Genomic DNA, 12,805 nt, shown 5'->3' with positions numbered 1-12,805 from the left:
ACATACATTCAATATGTACTTGTACCACCACACAGGGAAAAAAAAAAGCTACAGAACATACAAAACGAACACATGAGCACCACTGACCAAGTAATCATTAAATGTGTCCACAGACCATTTACCAAAGGTGCCATTACATTATAGTGTTCGACAGGCAAAGATTGTCACTTATTGCTGCTTGGGTCATAAGCATTCAGGTCTTTTGGCCTTCAAAGTCCCATCTACATTGTCAAAGACACTTTACAACTGGAGCAGTCCTTCAGCTTTACTATTAAATTGTTACCTGACTCAGTAACTGGTAGACAGCAGTTTGCCTGAGGGTCAATTTGTTACATGTTGAATTACCAAAAGAAAATAAAAGAAAATAAAAAGGCAGCCATGAAAGAACAATGCAAACACAAAGGGAAATGTCTCTCAAACAAACCTCTTTATTTTGTGGCTGGCTCGTCAGCACAGCCGTGGAAGGCTCAGTGGCAACTGCTTCAGCATCTGTGGGGGGCTGAGTGGAAGGGGATATATTCGTGCCATACAGCTCACTAATTTCACTTACACTGATATAGCCCTAAAAGGAGGAATGCAGAAGTTAAAAGGAGCAAAAGCCAAAAGACGTGCAAGAGTATTAATGTATCCAGTACGATGAAAGTTAGTTTAGAGTGATACAGCCAAATATTTGTTATCATTGAAATGCTTCATCATAAATAAAATTACCATCAAGCCTTTCAAATGTTGAATACTTGGATTTTGAAAATTATTCTTCATTTAATTCCAAAAACATTCATGTAATCAAAAGGCAAATGTACATTAAGTGACCAAAATGCTTTACTGAAATGTAAATACCCTTTAGAAATTACGTGGCTCTTTCCTGGGAAAGCAGTTTGGGGGAAAAAGGAAGAACAAATCTTATTCACTCATCTTTTTATTTATTTATTGTCCATGTTTAAATTAAATAACTTACCCTGAATTGTTTCTTGACTAACTATTAAGTAAACCAAATGACTAATAGAACTGGGAAGAACTTATGTAAGGACAAGCCATTGCTACTTTATGAACTATGCTGACACAACACCTTCCATTTGTGTTACCTGGAAGTCCTTCTAATTTTTAGATGTTACCAGAAGACTCCAGTAAGATGCTGTTGGTGCTAGCCCCAAAGCCATTACAATTTTTTTTTCCCCTCTTTTTTTAAACAATCCTACAGGAGGTGACGGACTGAGGAAAGGCACAGACATCAGAGTGTGCTTCTGCCTGCAGAGATTCATGCAGGCGGATTTGAGATATAATGACAGAATACAATTATTGTATGTGTTTTGGTGTTAAATAAAACACAGATTCTAATCCATGGTATACAGGATGCCAGACTGTAAAAAGTCAAATGTCCTAACTTCTTATCCATAGAAAATAAGGCTATGCAAAAGGAAGAATAAATCTCTTGAAACAATGTCATAAAAATAAGATAGAAATATGCTTATTTTTTTAAATCAAGATTGTAAGCTGCTTTTAAATTGAGGGTGTCAAAGGGGCTATGTTTCTATTATCGTACCAGCACACTGACCTGCTGGTATGTATACTTCTCAGTAATAGAAGCCACAGACTGCTATAGCATTTCTTCTTTTTAAAAACACATAAATTTACCAATGATCATAGAAGGTAAGTCGAAAAAATACTAAGACTACTATCTATCAGCATAATTTTCAATGTATATTATCAGTATTTAAGGCAGATACACAATTCTGGAAAAGTAAGTATCATACTGTGAACACAGCACTCTAGAAATAGGAGGCAAATCTTAATTTGATACTATTTGGTGAACTATTAAATGAGGGGACTGAGTAAGTAGCATGTGGCCACACTACAGTAGAATAGAGTCCAGTATGAATAAACATAGAACTTGCTTAACCATCTTGTAGTAGCGGTATATCAGTAACCAAAACTTGGCAAGTCTATGAATGCAATATTGTATTCATTTTTGTAGAGGATAAAAGCACTTTGACCATTAATATGAAAAACATTCACTTCAGACTCACAACCCCAATGGGAATTCACCATGGGGTTAAAAAAAAAAGCAAACAACAAATGACTGTGCAGTGCATTAGCTCAGGCCCCTGTTACATTAGATTAAATAAACAGTTTCAAGTCAGATTAGGCATCCAGATCATTTTCTCAGTGCTGAAGTTTTAAACAACATTGATTTTCCTCACTTATTTGAGTACTGGGATAAGTATCCTGCCTCTTTACGAGAGGCTGTGTTACTCTATTGCTGTGCATGCAGAGAGTAAGCTTCACAATGGATGGAAGAGAGTTACAAATGTGTGCTTTGGTGAGGAGGAGATGGGAAATCTTGGACCGCTGACTCGACTGATACGTTAGGAACCGCATGGTGAAATTAACTCCTGCGTGCAGGCAGTCTATTTAAGCCTGTGAACCATTTGGTGCCTGATTTTTAAAGGTGCCAGAACAGCCAGAGAAAAATTAAACTGGACCGAGACAAATGTTAACATCTGGCAAGGAAAGGCATTTCTTTTATAGGACAGAGCCTATGGGGACACCGAACATGAAACAGATAACCCATGCTGCTCCTTCTCTTATATGCCTTGAAGTAAGTCCTGACTGACTTCACTGCAGGGAATGGAATGACACCACTGAATAACCCAATTTCAGTAAGAAGTGTCAGGCTCACTTAACGTAGTTGCATTTTGACGTATCTGTGATTAAACAAACCATTATGTGGATGCAAAGACAAAAATCAGAGATAGCACCTGCTCTCTAGTGAGAGAATGAACAGATCCATCTCGAAATGAAAAAAAAAAAGAAGTTTAGATTTGTCAGATGTCCAGGTCAGAACAAAACCTAGGACAGTGAAAGTCTAAGCACCTGCAACATGGCAAGGAAGGGTGCTCAATGCCACTGGCATGTGTAGTAGGCCACCTGGCTTCACCAGGAACTTAGAGGTCAAATCAGCAAGAACACATTTCCCAAGTGAAAGGTGAAAGGACGTGTGGTTGCTTTAGACTTCAAGAGCCCAACTTCTCACAGTGACATCTACATCATTAGATGTGGCAGACCATGTTCAGGGCTGTGATACAAGCAGATCTGGCAAGTCCAGTCAGACCTCTTAAGCAGGAGTTAATGAAGCAGCCATAGATATCCTTCAGTGTATTTTAAATGCTAGATTTTCCACTTCTCCATTTATAACTTCATGTTTATCTGCAGCTTGCAGATTCATCAAGTCAAGAAGGTAAATATGGGGGTTAATGCTAATATCATACGTAGTGACTGAATCCTTGCAATGGGCTGTGTCTTACCTTATGCTGACCTTGATCATGGACCTTTAGGTTTAAAGCAGTACCCTTCAGGCTATGAAATCTTGAAAGCTGCAGGTAAGCTCTACGTCTCATCATGTATTACCCAAACTCGGTTTTTGTCAGCAAAGAATATTCAACACCTTTACTCTAACTATTCAAAATAGTTAAATAGCTCAATAGGTATCTTAAAACCACAATAGCTTTAAGTCTTCAATTCAGTGCTTTTTAAAAAGATCAAAATGCACATTTGTCATGCTTTACTGCAGAGCCTTAAAATAAAGGGAGGGAAGGCAATGATAAAAATCTACAGTGCAAAAATAAGACTGAACTGTATTTGTACTTGAACAGCATTATTCCCAGACCTTGTTAGTCTTCACTTCAATGAGATCTAATTGTCTATTTTGAGAAAATTAGACACACACGCACCCCACACGTAAAAATGATCATTTTTCCAGAGCAAGAGATTAAGGCGATACCAGTCACATCTGGGAAAATGTCAAGAGAAGCTATTTTTGCTCACCCATGCATTTGGACTTCCATGAATAGCTTTACAAAGTAATTTCATCACATCTCAAAAAGACCTGTATGAATAGACTTCACTAAATACTAAAGTGCTTTTGTATGAAGTGTTATTAAAAGTTACTTATGGTAAAGTCAAAAGCAGTGAATCCCTTTACCTCTTTTAGACTATTGGGACTGACAGGAAATCCCTTTCCTCCGGAAAGCGTGGAATATTTCTTTTCCAGATTACAGAGATTCTCTTTTTCCTGTTAAAACCAGACATTTTGTTAAACACCAACAGCTGTTTAGTAACAATAAATGCTAGCCATTTTCTTAACTGTGTGAAGAAACACACTTGGATAGAAGGCTAGAAACTGCACAGCAGAGCTCTTTTATTACATGCTAAAGATATCTGAAAGACAATAAATACTTACCCTCTGCAGCATCATTATTAAGTTGTTTTTCTCTTTTACAAAATGATCTTGTTCTCTTTGTGCTTGTTGGACAATATGATTGGCTTGTTTTTTGAGAGCAGAAATCTTTTCCTAATATAAAAAAAATATAATCACAATTTACATGTTTTATTTTCAAAGCACAAGACAACCTGCAGCAAGGATCCTATTCATGAGAGTTTGCTCATTCGTATGAGTGAAGCGGTAGGAAAAGAATTTTTTACAAGACAGCTCACTGCTCTGAAGGAGATAATTAAGATGTAGACAATAAAGAGACAATTTATTCAAGACACAAAAGAACAATTGCACATATTATTTAATAATACGGTGACTACCATCCATATACTAAACAGAACTGATTCGGAAATGCAACTTCTGATCTCTGAAAAACTGGTATTTAGTTTGTTGAGACAGGACCTTTACAACCGATTTTAAAAATCAAGCTGTTTTCTTAATTTAGTGCTTTATTATTATTTTAACAAAATCATTTAACATCAACATCAAACATGAGCATAAAATAACTGTAGTTTTGTCCAGAGCGTACAAATCTCCTTTCTTGAAGAAGAAACACTTTAGTACTTTGTGTAGCAAACTCAAGGGTATAATTTTCATATTTAAACAGACACACAAGGCATGGAATTTTATGGATTTATTTTGTTTTGGAGAATCCACGATTTGATCTGTGTGGGATGTACTGGGGCATCGTCTTTGCTTTCAAAAGCTTTTTCAAAGAGGAAAGTTTTGCACTATTTCCTACAGATGGGCAGGTTGTAGATCCATTTCATCTCCTTTACGCTCAACAACAAAGAACAAATGAATCAAGTGTTGGTGCTTTTACCTTTCTACTGACAATGCTGCGCTGATATTCAGCTACTTCACGCAGGAGCTGTTGCGTTAGATTTTCTTTCTCTTCATCTAACCTGCTTTCATGTTCAAGCTGCTGAAATTCCAGATCTTCAAAGTGTTTGCTTTCTATGTCCAGAAGATCAGCATCCTTAAGTAAAAAACAAAAAGGCAAGAAAAAACTAATCATGCTTTCACTGACACCAGAGTAAAGATACTCTCAAACTCACACAAAAATCAGTCTAAAATGGTATTTATGTATCTTGTACAACATGTTCTGACAGGAGTGCAATGCTTTTAATGACCTACTGTCATAATAAGAGAGAAGATAGGGCTAATCGTTATTTTGATGTTGCTTTCTCCATCATTCCTACTGTTGTTGCCCCACCACCACCTCTGCTGCTGAGAAAGATGAAGCACCTGCATGGTGAGGAAGCTGTTTTGCAGTGTTCAGGGCAAGTCGGAGCCTCCCAAGCACAAAGCATGCCCTGGCTGGGCAGATGACTCTGCCGTAGTCTGGCTGTGATACTACCAAAGCCTGAACCCATTTGGTGAGGTTGTCACGTGCCAAACTGGGAGAGCAACTGCTTACCAAAGAACAGAAATTATCATCCCACTAACACTGGAGAACTGCACACTGAATTAACTAATTATGGGACTACACTTTCAAACAAAGGAGTCTGAACTGCTGTTAAAATGTCTTCAGGTCTAGCCCAATTACCAGCACTGTTTTTATTAACAGACGTACAGTCAGATAAGACAAAAGATCTGTGGAGCTGTGTGCCATCGTCACACTGCTGTCACCTCAGCAGCAATGTCCAGCCATGCAAGCTGCTCAGTCAGAGGCTGATCGTGGACCACCGAATTGGAGCTGACAATTGCTCCCTGCAAAAACACACAATTAAGGACTCTAATCATCCACCCTAGCCAGTAGGTGTATTACCTCAGAAAAGGTATTAGCCCGCTTTTATGCATTCTTCTCAACCAATGCCAGGTTTTGTCCAGAAAAAGAGGTTGAATGCTGCAGAAAAGACCCAAGAAATAAGAACACACCTGCCTTCTGCTTAGGGATGACAAGATAAAACTCATGATGCTTTTCAACACAAGAACTGAATGCTAATTTTTCTCCTGAAACATCTGTTTAGTCATAAAACAAATTCCTACTTACAAGTTCCAGAGCTGTGAAGAAAAGGGTGGTTTTAATAATCACAGTATTATTAAATGCTAAGGCTCTCTAAAATAGGCACATTGTACATACCTTGTTATGCAAGAAAACCCATATCCTGTAAGCGATTTATCATTTTAGAGAAACGCAAACTTACTCCTTATTTCAACCTAAGGCAAAGGCTAGTGACTAGAGATAAGCAGATAGGTCTCTACAAAGGCATTCAAAACCAGCTTCCAATGTACCAGAGAAAAACACGGGATGCAGAAACTGAAGAATCCAAGTTGCTATATGAAATACCAACATCTTCCCATTATTCTCCAAAGATATGCCTTTCATTCGCAGAAGTAAAGAGATCAAAGGCAAAAGCATGGGCTAAAAATTACAAGAAAGCAGTTGCCTACAATGCAGAAGTGCTTTATTCAAACCAGTCAGCCACCTTCAGCATTCAAAACAAACAGAAGGGCTTTGTCTGGTCCATGAAAGTCAACAAATTCAGCCTATTTCTTACCAGATTAATTGCTACTAAGGCAGAAGAACAGACTTCAGAGAATGCAACTGGTGGCCAGCTGAGCTCACAAAACACTATATTCTTTGTGAGATGTGCTATGGAACAAGAATTTCATCACATTCTGTACCACTGTGTCCATCAGGGAAAAAGAAGCGTTCCTATATATAAACCACGTCCATTTTTGAATTAAACACCCTCCAAAGGGTAAGCGGCAGTAGGTTAGCTCTCCCAGGGGCTGCAAGCCAAGGGAGGAGACCAAGACCCTGGGCAGCCTGTGGGAGCAGGGCACAGCAGCAGGGGCAAGAGAGCTGGCTCTGAGATGTGCCCACAGAGTCCTCACCATAACGTTCACAAGGATCCCACTCAGCAGTGCTAGATTTGTAGGACAGTCATAGCTCTTGCTGTAGTTAATGGCTTCCTGAATCAAGTAGCAAGCATACTCTCTCTATTAAAATAATTGACATCAAAATATTTTAACAATCTATTAACAACGTTTCCATATTGGATTTCCAAACCATAAATTTCTCCTGCACCTCTGTTATTGCAGTAACGGCACTGGAGAAAACGCAGTGGGAGAGAACCTGGTCCTTACTTCAGGGGAGGGAGCTCCATGGGCCCATTTCATCTGTGAAAGTCTGGAGAATTTTATCTGAAGAGTAAGGCATTTTCTAGCAATAGACAGTGTCTTTTCAGATCTCTGCAGGAATCCAGGCATCTATTCTCATTCTCCATTTATGTGTATCTCTATAAACCCAGGCACATGAGAACAAACAAGCTTTGGTGCTTTCATATTAACAGTGAAGGATGAAGCATGCTAATTAACTTCAAATAACCCATCAGGAAGATGAATGCTTTCCCTCAGTGCCTTGCACAAGCCCTCAGGTTTCACCAGTCTCTGATGGAGTGTCCTTCCTGCCCAACTGGGAAAGTATATATTCATTACGGACACTGGGAAGCATACAGAGCGTGCCAGCTCCCCACTGCCAACCCCAACCACAGACCCACTCTGTCACCAGCTGCTACAGTGAAACTGGCTGCCCGCTCCTCTGGGGCACAAACTACAAAATTACTGAAGTTACTGAAGTCCCAGAGATGAAGCAAGAGGGAATTCATTACCTTCACACCTTCTGTATTGGCAGTAAAGCAGCACAACATAACCAGGCTCAGATATTTAATCCTGTACCGGGCTTATTTTGGGGAAAGAAGATTTTTTTCTCTATTTTCGGTATGATACAGTAATTTCATAACTGCTCTCACACTTGATATGCACTTGAGAGCTACTGTGCACTAATTCAGTGCTTCTGCTTTGACCACAGCAGCCACAGCTAACTTTCACTACAATTAGCCTGAAATAACATGCAATAGGTCTACCTGGGCATTTAACTGCATCCCCATATTTTAAAGTTTTGTCCCATTTTTAAATCCAAAATTGTTATTAAGCCAACCTGTAAGGAACAAAAATATTTTTAAAAAATTAAGATTTCTAGAAGCCTCTTGGTGGTCAAGAGTGAAAAAGGATTTACTATCATCCTGCAGCAAGAAGACGGCAACTTCTCATTAATTAATATTTTTATTAACTTTTTACATAACTTTAATTATGACTGCACAGGAGAGGCTTCCCTTCCTTTTAATATGTATGAGATATTACATAACACTGCCTTTTTTAAAAAATTATTTTTAAAGGTAACTTACAAAAATCTTTATCTCAAAAATCAGAACACTTCTCAGTTACTACAGAAGAATTTAACATTGTTATTTCCAAAGATGGACTTTTTAACTTTTTGCTCTTTGAAAAAACAAAACAGAATTCTGCAAGTAAATCAAAAATCTAAGGAATACTTCCTGTATTCTTTCCAGAAAAGCCCTTTTTGGTCACTGCTATTACAGCCCTTATTCCTGATATAAACACTCATGTCAGAAAAAAAAATAAATTAAAAAATCAAGTTTGAACTTCAGATGGGCTCTTGAGCTTGCTGTACTAATGCTCTGAAAATTATTTCCACCCCCGCTAAAGCTAACTGTAAGCGGTATATAATCCACCTAACATTAATGCATACTAAAATCTTTCCACAAAATATAACTGTACCTTCACAGACAGCATTGCAGCTTTTTCAGTTACAAATAATACAAAATAAAATCAAGTTGCAATTAGACTTTATGCAAAGGTTATTACACTAATGTGCAACTGTTGAAAATACAGGAAAAAATAAAGCTGTTTTATTAAGTAGTATAATCTTCAAAATGCATTTTTTCAAAGCACAGTGCAAGCTAACAGCTAAGTTACATGCTGAAAAAAAGAAATTAACCATGACTTCCCTGAGACAGCCATTTACAGCACTGCAAAGGAGGAGTACACAACAACATCAACCAACAGTGGCTGGAAAGTGCTGCTAAAACGGCTGATCTCACTTGCCAAAATCCAACACCTGTCTGCTCACACAGGTTAAGAGTGATGCTCCATCATCCATCTAAACATCACGACAGCTTCCACACCACCCAGCAGGCCTTTGGGCACATAGCCCAAAGCTTTAGAAATGTTCAACACAAAATGATTTCTAATCCGCCTATTTGCAGTCTACTCATTCACTATCGTGCACGTTATCTATTACAAGCATTCCATAAAAAAACATAACCCTCGTGACTATTAACAATTGTAAGTTGCAAATACGTTCAGACACTGGATACTTGAAACAGAATACGTTACACTTAACTCTAAAAAAAATTTTTAAATAAAAAAAGTTAGTGCAATCTTGAAACTTGCTACTGACCCTCTTCAGCTGCTGCTGTAATTGTTCCCTCATGGACTCAGGGCAATTATCAAGCTGCGTCTTCTGCTCGGAGTAAAGCTCCTGAAGCCTCTCTAGTTTTTCCCTCTCAGCATCAAGTTTTAATTTCTCCTGAAGCATGAACCAGAAAATAAACACAATTACCTTCACGCCCAAGCAGTTGTTAGTGATTATGACAGTGTGTGGCAAAACCTTAACGAACAGTTGAAGCACATACGTCAAAGACAGAAACATCTTGTTAGTTGAAATGCAATAGGGGGATACAGAATGATGAAAACAAAACATTAATCATTTTAGTGCGGTGATTAATTCTTCCCCTCGTCACTGCGTTTGGTACCCAGGCCTGGATGATGCTGTTAAAGCCCACTGCCCAAACACTTGTCTCACCTAATGAAAAAAAAAAAAAAAAAAAAAAAGAGGAAATGGTGGCCATGTTAGTGAGGTAAACTGATGACCTGATGAAAAGACCAGCTTTCAGAAAGCAAAATGGAGGGAAAATGACTGTTGTCTGGCAGTGAGGGGAAAATGGATCTTTCCAGGAGAATGAATTACATGCCTGTGTGCCTCTGTACAGATAAGTACATTTAGCAAGCAGTGAAAAAACAGAATGACACAGAGCCAGGAAGTCCAGTTGCAGCAGAAATACCAAGTGATTTAGCAAATTTGCTTCAGGATACAGAAACTGGAACCTGTTCTCGACAATCAAAGGGAATGGCTCGACCTCTCTGGTCTCCTCCAACTACTTCAGCTTTCAGCACACTGCTTCTCAACCTCAAAAGCCTTTAACCATTAAATCTGTGTAATAAAATACAACATGATTTACTGTTCAGCACTGCTCTGAAGACTGGCTGCAGATCACTTAAAGCTACCTTGTAGACTATTATTTATCTATGGACCAAAGCTTGGGAGACAGTACATCAGAGTACACAGAATTTTCTCTGTGCTTTTTACTTGCATCTACACTGGCCAAAGCAGATGCATTTTATTTAACTGAGCAATTAATAACTGGAAAAAATAATATGCCTCATATGCCAGGCATAAATAATCAAGTCCTTGAAGCCCGCTCTCTGCCACCTTCTAGAGTCACACAGGTGTAGTTCCCTTTTCCTACTTCTTGTTCTGTTGTTATGGATCACCTTTCGGATGGTCTTTAACTCTCCTTAATACTCAAAAATTAACAGTATCAGTCCCAAAATTTCAGCTGCTTCTTTTGGATGCTCCTAGAACAGCTGAATTCTGTCACAGCATGCACTCATTTGTTCTCTTTCCGGTCCAAACTATTATTTAACTTTAAAATCAAATGTGTGGCTCAGCAGATGCTATATGATCAGACATGCTGCAGCACCCTTACTCTGTGCCACAGAGAAGGAACTTCTTTTAGCGTACAGTATTTGCCATTTCAAACTGTGAGGTGGTCTTTCCCCAAAACCTCTTTGCTGTTCCTGATGAGGTCCTCAAACCCTCATGCACAATAACATATATTAGTTGCCTGCTTTCTTTATGGTTTTATCTCTAAATCTGAGTGGGATCAGGGGCTGAGATTTCATTTTCCCAGTATTTAAAAACAATAGGAAGCACTCTTTTAAGCCCAATGTCAACCAAATTCCCAGCTCTGTTATTTTCACTTACACATGCAGCTTCTCAGCTCACACAATCAGATGAAGAAAATGCTGAACATAACTTCTTTTTAAGCTTGTAAAAATGAGCAACTGGGGCAGCACATTCAACTATCTGGACTTCCTGTACTAGCTTCTGTCTTACAACAGCAGCAGCAGCAGGGCTCAGAAATGCAGAGGATATAGCACGTGCAAGCTGCGTATTGAGGAAAAAACCCCGCAGCTCTTGAGAGGTCACCTCTAGACCTCTGTCCCCAAGGAACCCCATTTGCTGAATCATCCTTGCTTCCACCACAGAAGGACATCTATGAATAAACGGGAAGTTCCCCTCCTTACAAAGCTTGCTGTCCATTTAACATTCAACCTACAGTCTGGCACATCGTTTCTCACTTTCCTTTTCTGCCCACCTAGCAATCTAAAGCAGCAAGGACTTCTCTGACCTTAGCTGCACAACCCTACCTCTGAAGCTATTAATAGCTCTCTAAATGTCTATGTGCTGCAACAAGCATGCTCGTTCATTAACGACCAAGTCAAATCTCGAGTATGAGGAGACATCATCATCAAGTATAAAACTCCCTGAGAACCCTGCCAGAGATAATGTTACTTCCCCCAAGAAACTAGAAATGTATTCCTTTGAGATTGAAAGCGATACTCATCTGGTCTATTTATAGCATAGGAAGTGCTAACATCCCACCAAACTGGCTCCCTTCAAAATGTGGTCTTAACAGGAAATATCACTTTCAGCAATGAGAAGCACTATATGTTTTGAAGCTATGGAGTTAAGTTCATTGACATCTCTGGCTGTGCATTGGTAAGGTCCGTTTAATTCACAAAAAGTAATTTCATAAATAATCGAATAATCAGAATTTTTTCATACAGTCTCTTCTATAAATGGATCAAGGCAAGTTCTTTTAGAAGGGAAAAGATTAATAACTTTGCAAGCCAAGTGCAAGACGCAGCTGAGGCAGGCCTGCGGCTGACTCCGCAAGCTGTTCGCTGAAGAGCGGCCAGCGGCAGAGCTGTGAGCAGAACCCACGTGCTCCAGCTGCTCATCTTCATTTAACCGCATGAGCTTGTACTTGTCAAACATTTCTCTGCAGACAACCACTTCCCAGCTCCAGCATTGACTCTGGAGTCGCATTAACTGCAGTCTGGCTGAATTCTTAACATCCTGTTTCCAGAGAAGAGAAATACAGCCCAGTAAAGCATGACATCTGGTCTTAGTCAACTTGCCCAACAGTCTGCCTCTAGATACAGGTTAAATGAATTTGGGGCCAGCCAGGATACAGAGCAAGACTGACTTGGTTGTTGATGATGCTAGGACACAGCTCAGATCAGTTTTGGAGGATACCTGAATATTGTGAAGGAGAGCAGAAGAAAGAGTTGACATGTGACACTGTCTCCCAAGAGCATAGACACAGGATGTCAGCAGAGCATCCATGGTATGAACACAGACCATAAGTGATCGTGGGTCACAAAAGGAAATAAACCTTTAGATGTGACAGAATTGATTTTAGGGCAAAGAAGGAGGGGAAAAAAAAAAAAGAATAATATATATCCAACACTTCTCACAGATGTTGAGAACACAGAGGCGATAAAAGGACAGTATTAAAGGCAATCATAGCCCCC

General features: G+C 39.1%; 1 protein-coding gene across 6 annotated transcripts in view; it reads right to left on the bottom strand.

Moving 5' to 3' along the window:
• Positions 1–12,805, bottom strand: part of PHLDB2 (pleckstrin homology like domain family B member 2) — a 59,441-nt gene that overhangs the window by 22,154 nt on the left and 24,482 nt on the right. For 2 of the 6 annotated variants that reach the window (XM_074898937.1, XM_074898966.1), the window contains exons 6-10: positions 9,543–9,671; positions 5,094–5,249; positions 4,238–4,348; positions 3,980–4,069; positions 425–562 (exon numbers count right to left, since the gene is read on the bottom strand). In XM_074898937.1, the coding sequence (XP_074755038.1) occupies positions 425–562; positions 3,980–4,069; positions 4,238–4,348; positions 5,094–5,249; positions 9,543–9,671 (624 nt within the window). The remainder of the gene's footprint in view (positions 1–424; positions 563–3,979; positions 4,070–4,237; positions 4,349–5,093; positions 5,250–9,542; positions 9,672–12,805) is intronic. The other 4 variants (XM_074898957.1, XM_074898987.1, XM_074898947.1 and 1 more) reach the window with 2 other exon arrangements.

The sequence above is a fragment of the Athene noctua genome, chromosome 1 (genome assembly GCF_965140245.1).
Source record: "Athene noctua chromosome 1, bAthNoc1.hap1.1, whole genome shotgun sequence".
In the NCBI taxonomy this organism is placed as follows: domain Eukaryota; kingdom Metazoa; phylum Chordata; class Aves; order Strigiformes; family Strigidae; genus Athene; species Athene noctua.
Note: the sequence above shows the minus strand (reverse complement) of the source record. Positions and strands in the feature narration are given on the sequence as shown.